Genomic DNA, 23,626 nt, shown 5'->3' with positions numbered 1-23,626 from the left:
CTTGTGATGGAAGAAAGGTCATTTATGATGTTATGGGTCAGGGTTTAGAGAACCCCAAAGTGTATCATGGAGTTCACCTGACCCACAACTTTTAATAGATTGTGGTATGGGGAGCACACGGCTCACTCTACAGGTATGGTACAGCAGAAATGGAAAAGTAATTTTTAAAGCAAAACAATGTTTATTCTATGAACTCAAGTTAACCTTTTTAAAACAAGCAGTGAATATCTTAGCAACCATTAATTCAAAGATAACCCCCAAAGAATACAACACTAAGTAACCCGCATGCTGTCCTTTTACACCCAAAGGACTTAACAAACCTTTAAACAGGAGCACACCAGGGTTTACATTAATACTGAAAACATTTATAATTCTTCTGAATTCACCAAATGATCAAGAGATAGTCCTTCATGGCTGAGAGCTCAACAATGCAGCTGCTTTGTCTGACTTCAGCTGCAACACACTGAAACATGAAACCAAAAAGACAGACACACCCAAGCTTTTCTCAAAGTGAAACTAAAAAGCAGAACCAGAGCCCAGCTCCACCCACACTCTGACATCAATGCAGTAACATGAGCAGCCAAACATTTCTTAAAGCGACATTCTCATGACAATGAAGCAGTTGAAAATGATTGTGCCTAGGATACTACCCGCAGAACTTTTGCAGTGATGTCCTGGAACTGAGATGATTGACTTCCAACAATCACAACCATCTTCTTTTGTGCTAGGAATGACTCTAATCCTGATTCCCATTGACTCCAATTTTGCTCGGGCTCCTTAGACCATAAGACATAGGAGCGGAAGTAAGGCCATTCGGCCCATCGAGTCCACTCCACCATTCAATCATGGCTGATTTCAACTCCATTTACTCGCTCTCTCTCCATAGCCCTTAATTCCTCGAGAAATCAAGAATTTGTCAACTTCTGTCTTAAAGACACTCAACGTCCCGGCCTCCCCCGCCCTCTGTGGCAATGAATTCCACAGACCCACCTTCCTTGTTGCCATACTAGGTCAAATGCTGCTTTGATGTCAAAACAGCGTTTGACATCAAAGCACTCTTACATCTCAACTCTGGAATACAGCATTTTTGTCCACATTTGAAGGTTGTAATGAGGTAAGTATTGTTCTAAGAACTCAATATAATATTCTAGTTGAGACCAGACTAGTGTTTTATACAGGTTTATCATAACTTCCTTGCTTATGTCCTTCATGCCCGAGAGCATACACTAATAGATTCAAAAACAGCTTCTTCCCCGCTGTTACCAGACTCCTAAATGACCCTCTTATGGACTCAACAGATCTCTTCACACATCTTCTCTACTGATTAGTACTGCAGTCCGTATGCTTCACCCGATGCCTGTGTCTATGTATTTACATTGTGTATTTTATGTTTGCCCTATTATGTATTTTCTTTTCAGGTACAGAATGATCTGTCTGAGCTACATGCAGTTTTTCACTGTACCCCGGTACACGTGACAATAAACAAATCCAATATTTATAAAGCTCAGAACCTGAATGCCTTGTTAACTGCGTTCTCAACCTGCTCTGCCAAATTAAATGATTTATGCATTTACACCCTGGTCCCTCTTCTCCTGCACCCCTTTTAGAATTATACCCTTTCTTTTATATTGCCTCATCTCATTTTCTTACCAAATTTAATCACTTCACACCTCTCTGCATTAAATTTCACCTGTCCATCCACCAACCGGTCATGTCCTTTTGAAGTTTTACACTATTCTTTTCATGTTTCCAATGATTGTTTTCATGCGTTAATTTTGAAATTATGCCCTGTACACCAAAGTCTAGGTCATTAATATACATGAGAAAGAGCAGGGATCCTAACACTGATCACTGGGGAAATCTACTATAAACCTTCCTCCAGTCTGGAAAACAACTGCTCATCTCTATTTTGTCATTCAGCCAGTATCATATCTATGTTGCTACTGTCCCTTTATATCATGAACTTTAGCTTTGCTCACAAGTCTTTTGTGTCGCACCGTATCAAATGCATTTTGGAAGTCCATGTACGTCACATCAACAGCATTACCCTCAGCAACCCTCTCTGTTTCCTCATCAAATTCTCAAGCTATTTAGCTAAACATGATTTTTGCTCAAGAAATCCATGTTGGTCTCCTTCATTAATCCACATTTGCCCAATTGCCCATTAATTCTCTCCCGAATTACTCAAAGCTACCCCACCACCTAGGCTAAACTGACTGGACTGCAGTTGCTGGGCTCATCTTTACACCCTTTTTAATTGTTTCATCCTCTCGCATAACCCCTATATCTAAAGAGAAATTGAAAATTTTGGCTAGGTTTTGCTGACCTTCAATCCGCTTTAAAGAACAGTTAGAAGTCTTACAACACCAGTTTAAAATCCAATAGGTTTATTTCAAATCACTAGCTTTCGAGCACTGCTTCTTCCTCAGGTGAATGAAGAGGTAGGTTCCAGAAACATATATATATATATATATATATATATATAGACAAAGTCAAAGATGTAAGACGATACTTTGAATGCGAGCATTTGCAGGGAATTAAGTCTTTACAGATCCAGAGATAGGGGTAACCCCAGGTTAAAGAGGTGTGAATTGTCTCAAGCCATAACAGCTGGTAGGATTTTGCAAGCCCAGGCCAGATGGTGGGGGATGAATGCAATGTGACATGAATACAAGGTCCGGGTTGAGGCTGTACTCATGTGCGCGGAACTTGGCTAAAGACTCTGCTCGGCGATTCTGCGTTGTCACGCGTCCTGAAGGCCACCTTGGAGAATGCTTACCAGAAGATCTGAGGATGAATGCCCTCGATTGTGAAGCGTTCCCCGACTGGAAGGGAACATTCCTGCCTGGCGATTGTCGCGCGATGTCTGTTCATCCGTTGTTGCAGCGTCTGCGTGGTCTCGGCAACATACCATGCTTCTGGACATCCTCTCCTGCAGCATATGAGGTAGACAACGTTGACCGAGTCGCTCGAGTATGTACCGCGTACCTGGGGGTGGTGTTCTCACGTGTAATGGTGGTAACCATGTCGATGATTTGGCATGTCTTGCAGAGATTGTCATTGTGTGGTGTCGTGGTCGCTGTTCTGAAGGCTGGGTAGTTTGCTTCAAACAATGGTTTGTTTGAGGTTGCGCAGTTGTTTGAAAGCAAGTAGTGGGGGTGTGGGGATGACCTTGGCAAGATGTTCGTCTTCAACGATGACGTGTTGATAACTGCGAAGAAGATGTCGTAGTTTCTCCGCTCCGGGGAAGTACTGGATGACGAAGGGTACTCTGTCAGTTGTGTCACGTGTTTGTCTTCTGAGAAGGTCGGTGCGGCTTTTTGCTGTGGCGCGTTGGAACTCTTTAAAGAAGTCAATGAATGGCTTCCACCTCTGAGCGAACCCCTCAACCGACTCCTCAGGATGTACTTGACCTTCTCCAGCCTCAAGAATCCCGCCAGGTCATTCACCCACATCCCCGCTTTTTGGCGGCTCCAAGACCCTCCATGCAAGTAGGATCCGTCTCCAGACTATCAGGGAGGCAAAGTCGAAGACTTCGGCCTCTCTCACCCTCTGGACTCCTGAATCTTCCAACACCCCGAATATCGTGACCTCTGGACCCGGGGTCACCTTCACCCCCAGCACCTCGGACATTACGTCCGCAAATCCCGGTCTGTATCACCTTTAGCATCCGACGTGTCCAGAACATGTGGACGTGATTCGCGGGCCTCCCCGTGCACCGCCCACACCTATCCTCTACTTCCTCAAAAAACCTACTCATCCATGCTACCATCATATGTGCAAGCTGAATGTGGCTTAGCCTTGCAGATGACGAGGACGCATTCACCCTCCGCAGGGCCCCAGCCCATGTCCCAGCCTCCACCTCCCCTCCCAGCTCCTCCTCTCACTTACACTTTATATCCCCCACTGGGGCCCCTCCCAATCCTTCAGTTTCTTGTAGACCTTGGACACCTACCCCTCCCCTATCTCCTCCTTCGACAGTTTCTTATCCTACAATCGCAGGGGGGGTCGTTCCCCTGGGCAACTCATACTCTTCCTCCAGGTCCTCCAACTTCGCCAAATTTCCCGCAATAAACACACCTCCAAATCGCATGATCCCTGCCTGCCGCCACCCCCAAAACCTTGCATTCAGCCCACCGGTGTAAAACAATGCTCGTCACAAATCAGTGCCCACACCGAGGCACCCTCCAGTCACAAATGCTGCCTCCACTGCCCCCACACCCTCAAGGTCGAGCCACCACTGGGCTCACAGAGTGCCTGGCCAGTGAGAATGGAAGAGGCATTGTTAACAATGCCCTTAAGCGCGTTCCCCGACAGGAAGTGCCTCCATCAGCCCCCACGCCGACCCCTGGGAACCTCCAACCCGTCCTGGAACTGTCGCATTCTCTCCCCCTCAGCCGGGGACTCTGACTCACATAATCTCCTAAAAATTGCCTCAAACACACCATTCACCCCCTCCAGGTCCAATACCACCCTTCCCATCTCGTCCTTTACTCTACCAATCTTCCTCGCCGCTCCTTGCTTCTTCAACTGGTGGGCCAGCATCCTACTCACCTTCCCATCAAATTCATATACTGCCCCTCTGGCCCTCTGTAGTTGCCCCATCACCTTCCCAGTGGGCACTATATCAGAACTCCATCTTGAGCCACTGCTCTCCTTCAACAGGCCTACCTCTGGGCCTTCGAATACCTTCTATCCATCCTCAGGATCTCATCTACCAGCCTTGCCATCTCCGCCCGTTCTGCCTTCTTCTTATGTGCCCAAATTGAAATAAACTCCCCCCTGACCACCGCCTGGAGTGCCTCCAACAGTGTGGTGACTGTGACCTTCCTCGTATCATTTAGCTCCACATACCCCGGGATGACCTCCTCACTAGTGCCCTGTGCGCTCAGTCGACCTCCAGGTCAAAGGCCCCCTCCCCCATCAACTGCTCCAACATTTTGGGCACGTATGTGCCAGCCTCCCCACCTTCGATGCCTTCAGGCATCCCCACAATCCTCAGAATTTGTCTTCTGGAGCTGTTCTCCAGGTCCTCCACCTTCTCCTTCAGACTCTTCTGGGTCTCCCGCATCACCCCCACCTCGGCCACCAATGATGTCAGCTGCTCTTCATGCTCCCCCACCGCCTCCTCCACTTTCTGGATGGCCCGGCCCTGGGACTCGTGCGTCTGCTCCACTCTCTCGATCCGTGCTTTAATCGGCTCCACCACTTTGGCCAGGTCTTCCAGGACCTCCTTCCTCTGCTGGCTGAACTTAGTGTTCAGAAACTCCACTAGCTGCTCCGTTGACCACTGGGTGGGCAGAACAACCCCCTTGCCCTCTACCATCTTATCCTGTGGAGCACCACGAAGACTCTCCTGTTCCAGCAGCTCTTTTCTTCTGGCCCACTCCTAGTTCGTGGATCCATCCACCAACCACACCAGAGGAGTAACGCCTTCTCCAGGTACTCCTGCACCTCTTTCCATCAAAAACTTGGATCTTCGGATGGGGAAAAGACCTGACAATACCGCCTTGGGTGGGAGCCACCAAATGTGTGACCGTTCACTCCACGGCCACCACCAGAAGTCGCCGGGAAGTATACCTTGACAGTACCTGAGGCGCTTTCATCTTTAAAGGCAGTGCATTGTTCAGTCACCGTTTTGCCTGCCAATTTTTAATTCCACTTTATCTTCGACAGATCCATTCTTACCCCATTGAATTTGGCCCTCACCCAATTAACTATTCTTGCTCTGGATTGCTCCTCATCCTTTCCCAGCCAACGTTATGATAGTGATCACTTTTCCTTAATGCTCCCCTCTTGAAACTTGATCTACTTGGCCCACCTTATTCCCAAGAATCTGTTCCAGAAAGGCCTCCTTTCACATTGGACGAGAAACATACTGCTGCAGAAATCTCTTGTGAATACAACTCTTGCCCCTCTCTACCCTTTACACTACTTCTATCTTCGTCTAATTTATTAAACTTCGCCATTCCAACTGCTGTGATTCCTGCACTTGGGTAATTTCCTTGCAATTTTGTTTCTCTGCATCATTCCCACTAGTTGGTGGCATGTAGACTCCACTGAGTAACATAATGGTACCTTTATTGTTTCATAGCTCAAGTCAAATAGATTTGTCCTCGACCTCTCTGGAACAGCCTCTCTCTCTCCAGCAAAGGAGTATTCTCCTTAATCAATATTACCACCCTTCCCACTTTCATTACTTTGCCATCTTTCTGGAACCCCTTTCTTTGAGCCATTATATTTCCACATGACTATGTGTCTGCAGCTCATGGACATTATTTATCAAGTTTTAGTTCATCTGTCAAAGGACATGCCCTGCAATAAAGAATGAAAAGCCATGCTTATTTTTAAGAGTTAATGTAAACTAAAATGTTCTGAGAGGTTGATTGTTCAGTAACTAGCTTCATACTTTGTATTTCTAGAGTTTCCTTTTAAGAGGATTTAAAAACATAATTTCAGAGTTGCTCTTCGATTACCGTACCTTGCAGAAATTCTCTTCACCGTGATTTGAGGCCCGTAAGTCTTTCCCTGAATCATAGTTTTTCCTATTGATCGCACGAGTGGCAGAATGTTGACTTTTGGAGACAGCAGGCCTCGCAACCGACCTTGAGCAATTGCTGAAGATCCAATATTATACCGTGAAATACTGGTCTGGTGAAAGAACGAATGAAACACCTTTAATTAACTTGAAACAATAAAATCCTTTTCATATTGCTTATTTCTGTGAAGATTGCTTTTCTTTCTATTATTGAAACCTCATAACAGAATTGAAGTACGGTAAATGTGCAGGCCCAAGACTTATAGCAAAAGTACAAAACAAAAAGTAAACAATGAATTCCTATAGGGACCTCACTAGGTTAATAAGCTGTTTAACAAGGAATTAATTATGATTATACGTGGTGATGTAAAAATGTTTTGGATGACAATTTCTTGTCAACGGAGTTCTCAACCTTAGCCAAAGCTTTTGGGCTGTACTAACTAGAAGTCAATAAGTCCTACAGAACACACTAGGGAAAATTAGGAAGGAGGTTCAATTCTTAATTCTTAAGCGGATGTATGCTAGTCCCGGGAACTGCAGCCGAGCCACCTGCACATAATGACCATACCTTAAATTAAAAAGCAACAAGCCTGCGATTTTTCCCATCCAGAATGCTGGCGGGGCAGCAGTGAATGTGTGTGATGTGCAGAAAAGACTACCTAGCACTAGCATTCCTTCTATAGGTGCACCTGACAACATTTGCTGCTATCTAACCTAGACTGCCTGAACTGTTGACTGCAACCAGTGATAATAGAAAAATATGAGGTTACGAAGAGGTGCTAGGCATATAGTAATTGTAATCTGTAAAAACAGAAATATTGAACACAAGATGAATTTGTTTTGGATGGTTAAAGGCCAGAAACCGAATGTCTGGGGAAAAATTGGTCTCACAACAACAGAATTAGGACAAGGGAGAACCCAGCTAGGTGGATCTGTGATACATCAGCACTGCCCAACCAGTTTCTCAGGAACACAAAAAATAGGAGGGGATAGACAATATGGCCTGTTGAGTCTGCTCTGTCATTCAATATGAACATGGGCTTCAACTCCACCGCCTATTCCCCACAACCCTAGATGCCTTGAGACAACGAAAATAAGTCTATTCCAGCTATAAGTGTTTCAATTATGGAGCATCCAAAACTGCAGAGAATTTCAAACATTCATAACCCTTTGAGTGAAGTAATTTGCCCTCATCTAAGTCCTAAATGATCTACCCTTAATCACCCTTTATCACGAGTAATTTTTATTGTCACAAGTAGGCTTACATTAACACCGCCATGAAGTTACTGTGAAAATCCCGGAGTTGCCACACTCCGGCACCTGTTCGGGTACACAGAGGGAGAATTCAGAATGTCCAAATTCCCTAACAGCACGTCTTTCGGGACTTGTGGGAGGAAACTGGAGCACCCAGAGGAAACCCACGCAGGCACAGGGAGAGCGTGCAGACTCCGCACAGAGTGACCCAAGCCGGGAATCGATCCTGGAACCCTGGCGCTGTGAAGCGGCAGTGCTAACCACTGTGCTACCGTGCCACCCTAACCTTGTGTGGCACCTTATTGAATACAGGTATACTACATCAACTGGTTTTCTCTTTATCTATCTGATTTGTTACATCCTCAAAAAATCCCAATAAATTTCTTAGATAGGATTTCCCTTTAGTTAGAATTGTGTTGAATTCATAGAATTATTGAATCCCTACAGTGCAGAAGGAGTCCATTCGGCTCATCAAGTCTGCACCCACCCTTCAAAAGAGCACGCAACCATGTCCACCTCTTCGTCCACCCCACCCTATCCCCATTGTCGTGTTGGGTGTTCTGGTCTACAAACAGGTCAACACGGCTGGAGATGGTGTAACTCTATTTTATTAACAACTCAACTGTAATAACATACTGTAGCTTTGGGTACGTGCATTACCAGCTTATCTGTGGACCCTGTCCTATCACTAATTGGGTGAGGCACTCAGCACATGGTGAATGCCTGAGAGGCAGGCTGTGAGCTCTGTGCTCTGAGCTGGTTGCTGCTAGAATGAGCAGGAACTCTGGTGTCCCCTGTCTTTATAGTGCGTGTGCTCTCACTGGTGATTGGCTGCGATGTTGTGTATGCTGGTTGGTCCTACTGTATGTCCATCAGTGTGTCAGTGTGTGTGTGATTGCACCATGATACGCTGATGTATATCATGACATCCCCCCTTTCCGCAAAGAAATGTGCCTACATGAGAATAAATAAAGTGTATTGAGTGTGTCTGATCATGTGTGTGCATTATTTACATCAATATGTACATGTGGCTACACTATATACACGGGAAGGTGCCAGGTGCAGAGGAAAACTATGTTACACCAAGAACGAAACAAATGCTATCAACAAACAATGAAAAACTCTTGAACAGTACGGCAGAACAAGTCAGTGAGTCCAATAGTGCAAGGTTTACAAATCATGGGCGAAATTCTCCGGAAAATGCACGATGTCCGCCGACTGGCGCCCAAAACGGCGCCAATCAGACGGACATCGCGCCACCCCAAAGGTGCGGAATGCTCCGCATCTTTGGGGGCCGACCCCCAACATTGAGGGGCTAGGCCGACGCCGGAGGAATTTCCGCCCCGCCAGCTGGCGGAAACGGCCTTTGGTGCCCCGCCAACTGGCGTGGAAATGACATCTCGGGGTGGCGCAAGCGCGGGAGCGTCAGCGGCCGCTGACAGTTTCCCGCGCATGCGCAGTGGAGGGAGTCTCTTCCGCCTCCGCCATGGCGGAGACCGTGGCGGAGGCGGAAGGGAAAGAGTGCCCCCACGGCACAGGCCCGCCCGCGGATCGGTGGGCCCCGATCGCGGGCCAGGCCACCGTGGGGGCACCCCCCGGGGCCAGATCGCCCCGCGCCCCCCCCAGGACCCCGGAGCCCGCCCACGCCACCTTGTCCCGCCGGTAAGGTAGGTGATTTAATTTACGCCGGCGGGACAGGCAATTTATCGGTGGGACTTCGTCCCATCCGGGCCGGAGAATCGAGCGGGGGGGCCCGCCAACCGGCGCGGCGCGATTCCCGCCCCCGCCGAATCTCTGGTGCCGGAGACTTCGGCAACCAGCGGGGGCGGGATTCACGCCAGCCCCCGGCGATTCTCCGACCCGGCGGGGGGGTCGGAGAATGTCGCCCCAAGTCTTTGGGGTGGGCGACGAATTTGGGTTGACCTTCTCAAGGGTGGTTTAGGATCCACCGGCTGAGAAATGGGCCGGGCCACAGTCGAGTGAGGAGGAGGCAGAGTATCAGGAAGCTCAACAAAGTCCATGTCAGGGACAACAGGAGGGCGTGGCACCGGTGCAGAATTTCACAGCGAGCGTGGAACCAGACGAAGGGCACGCCGATTGCAGCGGCGAATGGAGCCATCAGGCAAACGAACCAGAAACGAGCGGGAACCACCTGTCTAAGAACCTCAGCGGTTGCTGACCAGCCACCAGGCACCAGGGTAGGAAGATCAGTCGTCCGAGCATCATGAGCCGCCTTGTGTTGCTCACGCTCTTGTTGCATCCGCCGAAGTACCGGAGCATGGTCGAGGTCTGGGACGTGAATGGACGGCACAGTGGTCCTGAGGGTGCGACCCACAAGCACATGGGCCGGCGATAGGCCCGTGGACAGTGGGGCCGAGCGATAGGCCAGCAAGGTGAGGCAGAAGTCAGATCCTGCATCAGCAGCCTTGCAGAGGAGCCTTTTTACAATGTGGACGCCCTTCTCTGCTTTGCCATTTGACTGAGGGTGCAGGGGACTGGACGTCCCGTGTGCAAAGTTGTATGCACTAGCAAAGGAAGACCATTCCTGACTCGCGAAGCAGGGGCCATTGTCTGACATCACGGTTAGCGGAATGCCGTGGCGAGCAGAGGTCTCCTTACAGGCCCGGATAACAGCTGATGACGTGGTGTCGTGCAGGCGTATGACCTGAGGATAGCTGGAAAAGTAGTCAATGATGATGATGTAGTCCCTGCCAAGCGCATGGAACAGGTCCACGCCTACCTTCAACCAGGGGGATGTGACCAACTCATGGGGCTGAAGGGTCTCACGTGGTTGCGCCGGCTGGAACCGCTGACAGGTGGGGCAATTGAGCACAGTGTTGGCAATGTCCTCATTTATTCCGGCCAGTATACAGCCTCTCGGGCCCTCCGTCGGCACTTCCCAATGCCGAGATGGCCTTCATGCAGCTGTTCTAAGACAAGCACCCGGTGCATGCTGTGTGGGACACAATGCGGTCCAGCTTCAGGAGGACACCATCCACGACTGCCAAGTCGTCCCGAATGTTGTAAAACTGTGGGTATTGCCCCTTGAGCCACCCGTCCGTCATGTGGCAGAAGGGGGTCAGCCGCAGTCTCACGGCGAATGTGGGCAAGGCGTTCCGTCAGTGGCTGGCAGATTGGCAGAAGTGAAGGCTACATGTGCGTCGACTTGGCAAACGAATCCCTCTGGGTCGGACAGAGTGTCGACTGCCCTTGACAGAGCATCTGCTATGATCAGGTCCTTACCCGGGGTGTATAAAAGTTGGAAGTCGTACCTCTGGAGTTTGAGCAGAATGCACTGGAGGCGAGGGGTCATGTCATTAAGGTCCTTTTGGATGATGCCAATCAGCGGGTGATGGTGGTTCTCCACAGTGAACTGGGGAAGGCCATACACATAGTCATGGAACTTGTCAACGCCAGTCAACAGGCCTAGGCACTCCTCCTCAATTTGCGCATAGCGCTGCTCTGTGGGGGTCATGGCACGTGACGCATAGGCAACAGGGGCCCATGATGAGGCGTCATCTCGTTGCAGGAGGACCGCCCCAATCCCGGATTGGCTGGCGTCAGTCGAGATCTTCGTCTCCCTTGCAGGATCGAAGAACGCCAGTACCGGGGCGGTGGTAAGCTTGATCTTGAGTTCCTCCCATTCACGCTGGTGGGTGGGAAGCCACTGGAATTCAGTTATCTTCCTGACAAGGTGCCGGAGAGCTTGGTGTGGGAAGCGAGGTTAGGGATGAATTTTCCCAGGAAGTTGACCATTCCTAGAAAGCGTGGCACCGCCTTCCTGTCTGTCGGCTTCTGCATGGCCGTGATGGCTGCTACCTTGTCGGTATCCGGCCGCACTCCCAACCGGGAGATGTGGTCCCCCAAGAACTTGAGCTCGGTTTGGCCAAAAGAACATTTGGCTCTGTTAAGGCGCAGGCCCTAGTCCCATATCCGTTGAAAGATGCATTGGAGGCGACTGATATGCTCCTGCGGTGTGGTAGACCAAATAATGATATCGTCCACATAGACGCGCACGCTTTCGATGCCCTCCATCCATGATGTGATGGAAAACTTCAGAGGCCGATATGATTCCAAATGGCATCCTATTGTAGCAGTATCTGCCAAATGGAGTGTTGAAGGTACACAGCTTCCTGCTGGACTGATCCACTTGAATTTGCCAGAAGCCCTTTGAGGCATCAAGCTTGGTGAATATTTTTGCCCGAGTCATCTCGCACGTGATCGCCTTACGTTTGGGTATAGGGTAAAGTTCCCTCATTATATTGCGATTTAAGTCTTTCGGGTCAATACAGATCCGGAGCTCGCCGGAAGGCTTCTTGACGCACACCATGGAGCTGACCCATGCAGTTGGCTCCGTCAGCTGGGAAAGCACTCCTTGGTCCTGAAGGTCCTGCAGCTGCTGCTTGAGGCGGTCCTTGAGGGGTGCTGGGACTCTGCGAGGTGCATGAACCACCGGGGTGGCATCCTGTTTCAGCAGGATTTTGTATGTGTAGGGCAGTGTACCCATGCCCTCGAAAGCATCCTGGTTGTGAGAGAGGATTGAGTTTAGTTGCACCCTGAATTCCGCATCTTGGAAGTCAGACGTGCCTTCTGGAGAGAGAGTGTACTCGCTGAACGAGATGGAGGAGTTTGCATGCCTGTGCGCCTAGCTGAGAGTCCTTTGAAGAGCCCACGATCTCGAAGGGTAGGATGGCTTTACGCGAGTTGTGCGTCACTTCGGTTTGGCACGACCCCGTGGCGGGGATGACGTTGCCATTATAGTCGACCAGTTGACAGATGGATGGAAGAATTGCTGGTTTGACCCTCAGGGTTTGACCATGCGAGGAGATTTGCAGAAGCACCAGTGTCCAGGCGGAATGTGATCTGGGATCGGTTGACCGTCAGGATGGCACACCACTCGTCGTCCGGATCAATGCTGTGCACCGACAGCGACTGGTACGTTTGACTCGGGGACAGCTTGTTCTTGTTGATGACAGCAATGCGGAAAGGCTCCCTGTCCTCAGTGTCACTGGTCTGTATGATGTCAGGATCGGACTCGGTGAACGTGGGTAGAATTGCCCAACATTTCTGCGAGGCTGGTTAAACTGTTGCGAGTTGGCAGGCTGAGGTGCTCGACAGCAGGCAGCATAGTGGCCAAGCCTGCCACAGCGTAGGCATTGTCGCGCTTTGGCCAGACATTGCCGCTTTAAATGGGCGGAGCCACAGTTGCCGCACGTCATGACGTCAGTGCATTTGTTGCGCCACCGCGCATGCGCGGTGCGGTCTTGCGTAGTGCACGCCTGCGCATTGTGTTCCTCCGCATCAACGTCCCCTCTTTTGGCGCGTACAAACGCGGGAGGCCTCGGAAAGCATGCAAAATGGCCGCCCTCCTCCAGGCCGCGGGCCGGGAGGTACTCGATCGTCTGGATCCGCTCTGCCTCATTGGGCCCCTGCCGCACCGTTTCAGCCGCCTGGATGTGTGAGTACCGGCTGGTGGCGTTCTCATGCAGGACGCAGGTCTCGATGGCCGTCGCTAGGGTGAGTTGCTTGATTTTAAGGAGCTGCTGGCGCAGGGCGTCCGACATGACCCCGAAAACTACCTGGTCGCGTATCATGGAGTCAGAGGTGGGCCCATAGCCGCAGGACTGCGTGAGGATGCGGAGATGCGTTAAATAAGACTGGAAAGGCTCGTCCTTACCCTGCAGGCGCTGCTGGTACAGGTTCCTTCGAAGCTTTCGTTGACTTCAATGCTGAAGTGTTCATCAAATGTTAGGAGCACCGTCTTGTATTTGGTTTTGTCCTGGCTGTCCGTTAATGTCAGGTAGTTAAAGATATGGATGGCGTGTTGCCCTGCTGTGGAGAGAAGAAGGGCAATCTTCCTGGTGTCTGATGCATTCTCCCTGTCTGTGGCCTCTAGGAAGAGCTGGAAGCACTGTTTAAAAAGCTTCCAATTCACCCCGAGATTGCGAGCGATGCGTAGCGGCGGGTTGATATTCTCCATGCTGCAGGATGGCGGATTGCTGATAAGTTGCAGGTAGGTCTCACAGGGGCTAGTATGCATCCACTCCTGGAACCATGTCGTGTTGGGTGTTCTGGTCTACAAACAGGTCAACATAGCTGGAGATGGTATAACTCTATTTTATTAACAACTCAACTGTAATCATAGAAATCATAATCATAGAATTTACAGTGCAGAAGGAAGCCATTCGGCCCATCGAGTCTGCACCGGCTCTTGGAAAGAGCACCCTACCCAAGGTCAACACCTCCACCCTATCCCCATAACCTAGTAACCCCACCCAACACTAAGGGCAATTTTGGACACTAAGGGCAATTTATCATGGCCAATCCACCTAACCTGCACGTCTTTGGACTGTGGGATGAAACCGGAGCACCGGGAGGAAACCCACGCACACACGGGGAGGATGTGCAGGTTCCGCACAGACAGTGACCCAAGCCGGAATCGAACCTGGAACCCTGGAGCTGTGAAGCAATTGTGCTATCCACAATGCTACCGTGCTGCCCACGGTAAGTATGTTCTAATAACATACTGTAACTTTGGGTACGTGCATTACCAGCTTATCTGTGGACCCTATCCTATCATTATCTAGGTGAGGCACTCAGCACATGGTGAATGTCTGAGAGGCAGGCTGTGAGCTCTGTGCTCCGAGCTGGCTGCTGCTAGAATGAGCGGGAACTCTGGTGTCCCCTGTCTTTATAGTGCGTGTGCTCTCACTGGTGATTGGCTGCCATGTTGTGTATGCTGGTTGGTCCTACTGTATTGGCCGTCAGTGTGTCAGTGTGTGTGTGATTGCACCATGATATGCTGATGTATATCATGACACCCATAACCTAACCTGCACATCCCTGAACACTAAGTGGCAATTTATTATGGCCAATCCATCTAACCCGCACATCTTTGTATTGTGGGAGGAAACTGGAGCACCTGGAAGAAACCCACGCAGACCCGGGGAGAAAGTGCAAACTCCACACAGAGAGTGACCCAAGACCGGAATTGAACCCGGGTTCCTGGCGCTTCGAACTAACCACTGTGCCACCATCTTGTTCTAATCATACCATGTTTTTCTAATTGCATTGTTAACACTTCCTTAATAATCAGTTCCAGCATTTATCCAAAAACTGATCTTAAGCTAACTGGCCTATAGTTCCCTGTTTTCTCTCTCTCCCTCCTTTCTTGTGAAGCAGAGTAACATTGACTATGCTTGCAGCTTTCTAACATCTCATTTGCATCCACAATCCTTTTCCAGTTGGATTACATTTCCAAAATAGAAATAAAATAAGATAGTTAACAGCCATGCTTTTAGTAAGGGGGTAAAGGGCTAATTATAATGTTGCACTTTATGGTTTCAAATTATTATTTTCATGAGAAACATCACTGTGCTCTAAATATTTCAAAAAAATTATTTTATACAATGTGGATGTTGCTGGTTCGGCCAGCATTTATTGCCCATCCCTAGTTGCCCTTCAGAAGGTGTTGGTGAGCTGCGTTCTTGAACCACTGCAGTCCCGAGCTGTAGGTACATCCATTGTGCTGTTAGGGAGGGAATTCCAGGATTTTGGCCCAACAACAGTGGAGGAACGCTAATATATTTCAAAATCAAGATGGTGAGTGACTTTGAAGGGAGCCCCCAGGTGGTGGTGTTCCAAGGTATCTGCTGCACGTGTCCTTCTAGATGGCAGTAGTCATGGATTTGAAAGGTGTTGCCTCCGGAGCCTTGGTGAGCTCCCGCAGTGCATTTTGTGGATTGTACACACTGCTGCTACTGTGTCGGTGGTGGAAGGAGTGAATGTTTGTGGAAGGGTTGCCAATCCCTTCCATAGACATAAATTAAATAAATACATCTTATTTATTATATGTGCAAATTATGCATTCTATCACATTCTGGGGTCGGTGGGACCTCTACAAACGGGATGGTCTACACCTGGACCAGAGGGGTACCAAAACCCTGGGGAGGGGAAATTTGCTAGTGCTCTTCGGGAGGGTTTAAACTAGTTCAGCAGAGGCTTGGGAACCTGATTTGTAGCTCCAGCACACAGGAGGTTGAGAATAGTGAGGTCATGAGTAAGGTTTCAAAGTTGCAGGAGTGTACCGGCAGGCAGGAAGGTGGTTTAAAGTGTGTCTTCTTCAATGCCAGGAGCATCCGGAATAAGGTGGGTGAACTTGCGGCATGGGTTGGTACCTGGGACTTCGATGTTGTGGCCATTTCGGAGACATGGATACAGCAGGGACAGGAATGGTTGTTGCAGGTGTCGGGGTTTAGATACTTCAGTAAGCTCAGGGAAGGTGGTAAAGAGGGGGAGGGGTGGCATTGTTAGTCAAGGACAGTATTACGGTGGCAGAAAGGACGTTTGATGAGCACTCGTCTACTGAGGTAGTATGGGCTGAGGTTAGAAACAGGAAAGGAGAGGTCACCCTGTTAGGGGTTTTCTATAGGCCTCCGAAAAGTTCCAGAGAGGTAGAGGAATGGATTGCAAAGATGATTCTGGATAGGAGCGAAAGCAACAGGGTAGTTGTTATGGGGGACTTTAACTTTCCAAATATTGACTGGAAACGCGATAGTTCGAGAACTTTAGATGGGTTCGTTTTTGTCCAATGTGTGCAGGAGGGTTTCCTGACACAGTATGTAGACAGGCGAACGAGACGCGAGGCCATATTGGATTTAGTACTGGGTAATGAACCAGGACGGGTGTTAGATTTGGAGGTAGGTGAGCACTTTGGTGACAGTGACCACAATTTGATTACGTTTACTTTTGTGATGGAAAGGGATAGGTATATACCGCAGGGCAAGAGTTATATCTGGGGGAAAGGCAATTATGATGCGACGAGGCAAGACTTAGGATGCATTGGATGGAGAGGAAAACTGCAGGGGATGGGCACAATTGAAATGTGGAGCTTGTTCAAGGAACAGCTACTGCATGTCCTTGATAAGTATGTACCTGTCAGGCACGGAGGAAGTGGTCGAGCAAGGGAACCATGGTTTACTAAATCAGTCGAAACACTTCTCAAGAGGAAGAAGGAGGCTTATGTAAAGATGAGACATGAAGGTTCAGTTAGGGAGCTCAAGAGTTACAAGTTAGCTAGGAAGGACCTAAAGAGAGAGCTAAGAAGAGCCAGGAGGGGACATGAGAAGTCTTTGGCAGGTAGGATCAAGAATAACCCTAAAGCTTTCTATAGATATGTCAGGAATAAACAAATGACTAGGGTAAGAGTAGGGCCAGTCAAGGACAGTAGTGGGAAGTTGTGATTGGAGTCCGAGGAGAAAGGATAGGTGCTAAATGAATATTTTTCATCAGTATTCACATAGGAAAAAGACAATGTTGTCGAGGAGAATACGGAGATTCAGGCTACTAGACTAGAAGAGCTTCAGGTTCATAAGGAGGAGGTGTTAGCAATTCTGGAAAGTGTGAAAATAGATAAATCCCCTGGGCTGGATGGGCTTTATCCTAGGATTCTCTGGGAAGCTAGGGAGGAGATTGCTGAGCGTTTGGCTTTGATCTTTAAGTCATCTTTGTCTACAGGAATAGTGCCAGAAGACTGGAGGATAGCAAATGTTGTCCCCTTGTTCAAGAAGGGGAGTAGAGACAACCCAGGTAACTATCGACCAGTGAGCCTTACTTCTGTTGTGGGGAAAATCTTGGAAAGGTTTATAAGAGATAGGTTGTATAATCATCTGGAAAGGAAGAATGTGATTAGAGATAGTCAACACGGTTTTGTGAAGGGTAGGTCGTGCCTCACAAACCTTATTGAGTTCTTTGAGAAGGTGACCAAACAAGTGGATGGGGGTAAAGCAGTTGATGTGGTGTATAAGGATTTCAGTAAAGCGTTTGATAAGGTTCCCCACGGTAGGCTACTGCAGAAAATACGGAGGCATGGGATTCAGGGTGATTTAGCAGTTTGGCTAGTTGGGAGACGACAAAGAGTGGTGGTTGATGGGAAATGTTCAGACTGGAGTCCAGTTACAAGTGGTGTACCACCGGGATCTGTTTTGGGGCCACTGCTGTTTGTCATTTTTATAAATGACCTGGAGGAGGGCGTAGAAGGATGGGTGAGTAAACTTGCAGATGACACTAAAGTCGGTGGAGTTGTGGACAGTGCGGAAGGATGTTACAAGTTACAGAGGGACTTAGATAAGCTGCAGCGCTGGGCTGAGAAGTGGCAAATGGAGTTTAATGCAGAAAAGTGTGAGGTGATTCATTTTGGAAGGAATGACAGGAAGACTGAGTACTGGGCTAATGGTAAGATTCTTGGCAGTGTGGATGAGCAGAGAGATCTCGGTGTCCATGTACATAGATCCCTGAAAGTTGCCACCCAGGTTGAGAGGGTTGTTAAGAAGACGTACGGTGTGTTAGCTTTTATTGGTACAGAGATTGAGTTTCGGAGCCATGAGGTCATGTTGCAGCTGTACAAAGCTCTGGTGCGGCCGCATTTGGAGTATTGCGTGCAATTCTGGTCGCCGCATTATAGGAAGGATGTGGAAGCATTGGAAAGGGTGCAGAGATTTACCAGAATGTTGCCTGGTATGGAGGGAAGATCTTATGAGGAAAGGCTGAGGGACTTGAGGCTGTTTTCGTTAGAGAGAAGAAGGTTAAGAGGCGACTTAATTGAGGCATACAAGATGATCAGAGGATTGGATAGGGTGGATTTTCCTCGGATGGTGATGTCTAGCACGAGGGACATAGCTTTAAATTGAGGGGAGATAGATATAAGACAGATGTCAGAGGTAGGTTCTTTACTCAGAGAGTAGTAAGGGCGTGGGATGCCCTGCCTGCAACTGTAGTGGACTCGCCAACACTAAGGGCATTCAAATGGTCATTGGATAGACATATGGACGTAGATGGGCTTCAGAGTGGTTTCACAGGTCGGCGCAACATCGAGGGCCGAAGGGCCTGTACTGCGCTGTAATGTTCTATGTTCTATGCTTGTCAATTTGCCAAATACTTGATTTAAAAATGCCAAATTTTAGTCTTGTGGCATCCAACAGTTTTTATTTCTGGCAATTCATTTTTAAAGACACTTCAGGTAAAAGGTTGACCCGCTGACTACTGAATTATATGCCCAAATTGGTAGGACCCAGTAGGCCTCAGTTAAATGACCATCCATTAAACAAAGAACTAACAAATGGTGACCGAGTTGTAGTACAGGTTAGAACATGAAACTTCCAACTGAAAGTATTTAAGCCAAAGATTGTTTTTGCCATTGTCTCCAGATCCAAATGCACAGTCGTCAAAACTGTTTGCAATTCGACAAAAAAAAAAAATCAATAATCTGACTCTGAGGTTGCTACAGAGGGCACAGAACAGGATTAATACACATTTCTTGGACAAAATGAAATCTCTTTGTTAACCTACGCTTTATTTGAATTGAAACTACCCAAAGCTGAAACAAGACTTTACAAAATGTACAAGTTGGATTTGAAATCAGCTTTGATTTTTTTCATTTTCTTCTTCATAGCAGTCTGGTTAACATTAGCTATTCATGTGTGCACATGCTTAGATGTCAAGTCATAAAAGCAAATCCTTCACCCCCTGTACCACAGCACAATACACTTGGTGCTCTACATCATCATGGATTGTTTGAAAATCTGTCCCACAACAGTAAATGCCATTATTCTGGTGCAGACATTTCAGGAAGTATTGGCGTAAGAGACTTAAGCTAATTTGTAAACCATATCAAAATTTCCTTGGACATTTGTGTCATTCTTCCAAGGCCCTTGGATAAACTGGTAAAAGTTACTTACTCTACCCCCATTGAAAACAGCAGTGACGGCAACTTTCATAGAATCAGAAAGATTACAGCACAGGAGGATGAAATTCAGTCCATCAAGCCCTCTCTGCAAGATTGACTTAGATAGCTCCACTCCCCCGTCCTTTTCCTGTAGATCTACATTTTTTTTTCTTCAAATGCTTATGCAATTCCCTTTTGAAAGTCACAACAGAATCTGCATCCATCAGCCTTTCAGGCAATGATAGAAATCATGCTCGGTGTTAAAAAGGTTTTCCCTGTCGTGACTGGTTCGTTTGACATACTTTATATCTTTGTCCTCTGCTTCTCAACACTGCTGGCACTGGGAACAGTTTCTTTCCATCTGCTCTTTCCAGACCCTTCATGATTATGAACACTTCTAATAAATCTCCTCTTAACCTTCTCTTCTCCAAGAAAAACAACCACAGCTTCTCCAATCCATTCACATAACCTTGGAACCATTCTCCTATTTCTTTGCTGCACCATCTCGAAAGCTTCGTTACGAAAACAAAGGTAGTTTTAAGGGATTTATATCTGAATTGGTAAACATTAAAAATAAGGTAAAGTTTTAAGTGGGTTTAATTTAATGTTTCTGTTCCTGGAAGGAAAAAATCAATAGATAGATTCATGCTGGACAAAGATGTTTGTATGTGTGGAATTGGTTAAGATTAAACTGCATCTATATTGTGCTTAGAGGGCTACAACGTGAAGAATAAATAAAACGTATTAGCATGTGGGTGCAGCTGGGGCCTTGTAAGGTGAAGCTTTTAAGTTTTAGCTGAATTTGTGGCCAGTTGGAGACAGGACACTGGGCAGTGACAAGCTCTCAACACCGCCAAGAGAAGCTGGACAAGACAAGGAAGTTGCAAAGATGCAAAGGAACAAGATACAATCCCAATAACCAGGGAATTGGGACAGAAAGCACGTTCAAGACACCAGGGCCGGGATTCTCCAAGCTGCAATCGCGCTCGGCGTGGGGGCGGAGAATCAGACCCGCAATCGGGGGCAACGCCTTCCCGTGATTATCCGGGGACTGGAGGATCGGCGGCAGTCGCGCGGTCGGTTGACACGGCATCGATCGGGGGCCATTGAAAGAGGCCTCCACGGCGATTCTCCGCAGGCAACTGGCTGATTTATGCCGACGTAGTTCACTCATGGTTCCACTTGGACGGCCAGGCTCGCGATCGGGGGCCAGCGATCAGCGGGCGCGCGATCTGGGGGGGGGGGGGGGGGGGCAATATTGTCGGGACCTGCCCACGGTGTGGGTCCGCCATGTTGGGCGGGGCTGCCGCCCATATGCGCGGACCTGCGGCCGGAAGTGCAGGGCCCCATATCGGCAGCTGGAGCTGCGTGGAGTACTCCGGGACCCTGCTTGCCCCCTTCAAAACGGAGAATCACAATGGACTTTCTAGAAAAAAACGGCTTGCGCCTGTTTTCCCGCAGGCGTGGGGACATAGCCCCATTATCAGAAAATTCCGCCCCAGAAGTTAAGAGAACAGAGACCAAGGTACTGTTCACAAGAATTCAAGGAAGAGTAAACAAAATGTTCGGAGTTAAAGAGTCAATTACAGTAACTAGATTTAAAGTAGGATAGGAAACTTCAGATGTAGATGAAATGTTTAATGCAATTTTAATAGTCAGGGAATCGACAGTTAAAACAATTGTGAGCAGTCTGCACATCAGTCAAGTGAAAAGGTGCAATTCTCACAAAAAAGACTAAATGTCATTTTGTGTGTGTTTCGTGGGTGATTCCTGTTGGGTGTTTGGAAGAGATCCTGATCTGCATTCACCAACATTTATAATTTATATATAGACAAAGTCAACGATGCAAGACAATGCTTTGAATGTGAGAATTTGCAGGTAATTAAGTCTTTACAGTTGCAGAGATAGGGGTAACCCCAGGTTAAAGAGGTGTGAATTGACTCAAGCCAGGACAGTTGGTAGGATTTCGCAAGCCCAGGCCAGATGGTGGGGGATGAATGTAATGCGACATGAATCCAAGGTCCCGGTTGAGGCCGTACTCATGTGTGCGGAACTTGGCTATATGTTTCTGCTCGGCGATTTTGCGTTGTCGCGCGTCCTGAAGGCCGCCTTAGAGAACGCTTACCCGAAGATCAGAGGCTGAATGCCCGTGGCTGCTGAAGTGTTCCCCGACTGGAAGGGAACATTCCTGCCTGGCGATTGTCGCGCGATGTCCGTTCATCCGTTGTCGCAGCGTCTGCATGGTCTCGCCAATGTACCACGCTTCGGGACATCCTTTCCTGCAGTGTATGAGGTAGAGAACGTTGTCCGAGTCGTGCGAGTATGTACCGCATACCTGGTGGGTGGAAACTTGATCCAGATCGTTTCGGGTTTACTGGGTCGGCGTCTGGCGTGAAACCTCTCCCGCTATGCACCGGGCGTAATGGGATCAGCACTAGGCGCAATGTGGTGGGAAAGTTGCGCTCAAAGAAATCTTGAAAGGAGGTGGTTCAAAGTCCTGGACTGGATTCATTGTTCAAAGTGGAGTGGGTGCTTTGTTTAAAATTGTCATTTGGAAAACCTGGTCTGGATTTCGGATTGCAAATTGCTAAGGGAGAGCATAATTATGAGAGAAAATTTTAAAGCGTATTTTTGGCAGTGGAGTTTTGAAACTTGCATGTCGCAATCTTTAATGGGGATTCTGAGGAGACATTAAACATTCACTTGGTGTTCAGAGTGGAGTGTATTTGCCCACAGTCATCCTATGCGCTTAAAGGAATTTTGTGTTACTCGAGGCCACTGTAATTTAAGATGTACTTTGTAATCCATGGTAATCTTTAAACCTGTGTGTATTTGTTAAACTAAGGGGTATTGTATTATAATCCAATTTTTCCATGTTTAATAAATGTTTTCGCTTGCTGTTAAAAATATTTAGCACTCCTGTGACTGTGTTCCTCAACGTTTTATTAAAAAAAAGAAAACGTTACAGTCTTTTGAGCCAGGGTTTCATTTTGGGAATTTCTCATCCAGTTATGACATCAACTGGGATCGAACCACCTTCATAACCCTGACATCTAGTGGGCCCTAAGCGCTGGAGTACCTTCCCTATACCTTTCTGCCTCAGCCTTTTCTATTAAGACACCTCTTAAAACCTACCTCTTGACAAAGCTATTGGTCATCTGACTTAATGGGTGTGATTCTCTCCCCTGTTGTGCCCAGTGCACATCCCACTATTCCTGTAGAATAGTGGAGGCGCCCCTGAATGGGGAACGCGCTGGAGCGTGACACTCTAGGCCTGTGGTATCGGACCAATCAGATTCTTGCCCAGCGTAAATGAGTATCTAAATTCATTAAAATATACATTTCTGATTTTTTTCTGGAGGTGGGGGGGGGGGGGGGGGGGGACTCGGATTTCATCGCTGCCCCTGAGTGGTTGGGGATAGGGCAGTGCCAATGGGCCAAGGTGCAGTGCCAGGTATCAGCGATGATGGGGGAGCAGGAGTGCCTGCAAGTGGGGGTGGTCTCTCTTCCAGTGAGTTGGGGGGGGGGGGGGCAGTAGGGTTGCCTGGAGGGCACCTCAGTTACCCACTGACCCCCTTGATCCACCTCAAGGTCCACCATGTCAGGTCCACCACGCTTGGGCAAACATGCACCAAAGCCCACCTGGCGGATTTCCCGCTCGGGGGGGGGGGGGGGGGGGGGGGGGGTGTCAGTGCATTACGGGGGGGGGGGGGGGGGGTGAATTGGGCTTTCAGCCCGTTTATCAAATGTAAATGGATGAAAAACTCCCATTGGCGCAGGTGGGTAGCGCGCTGAGGCCACCAGTGGGGGATCTGAACATAACAACGGATTTTTCCATCGACGCTCCATTCTCCGCCCGAATGGCCGTCAGGCAATGGAGAATCGATCCCAGCATTTACCTTTACTTGTTTGGCAGTTAACTCCCTCTGTCAGGCTGATTCTGTTCGCCAGGTATCTTAACTGGCTTTCAGTTGTAAAGTTCTAAGTCAGAGTCTAACAATTAATCTCAACAGAAACTTGAGAAGTATCTGTCAGAGATCCCACTTGCACCAAATTTCAGACTTGACACTTAGTTCACAAGGCATTCTAATCACTCTGGGTGTTCGCAAAAG

The 23,626-nt window shown here is 48.3% G+C and overlaps 1 protein-coding gene across 4 annotated transcripts in view; it reads right to left on the bottom strand.

Moving 5' to 3' along the window:
• LOC140409077 (probable E3 ubiquitin-protein ligase HERC1) overlaps positions 1 to 23,626 on the bottom strand; it is a 701,933-nt gene that overhangs the window by 61,168 nt on the left and 617,139 nt on the right. For all 4 annotated transcript variants that reach the window (XM_072497165.1, XM_072497164.1, XM_072497166.1 and 1 more), the window contains one exon: positions 6,482 to 6,651. In XM_072497165.1, coding sequence (XP_072353266.1) covers positions 6,482 to 6,651 — 170 coding nt within the window. The remainder of the gene's footprint in view (positions 1 to 6,481; positions 6,652 to 23,626) is intronic.

This window comes from Scyliorhinus torazame, chromosome 3 (assembly GCF_047496885.1).
Source record: "Scyliorhinus torazame isolate Kashiwa2021f chromosome 3, sScyTor2.1, whole genome shotgun sequence".
In the NCBI taxonomy this organism is placed as follows: Eukaryota; Metazoa; Chordata; class Chondrichthyes; order Carcharhiniformes; family Scyliorhinidae; genus Scyliorhinus; species Scyliorhinus torazame.
The sequence above is the reverse complement of the archived record's forward strand: the minus strand, read 5'-3'. Positions and strand labels throughout refer to the sequence as shown.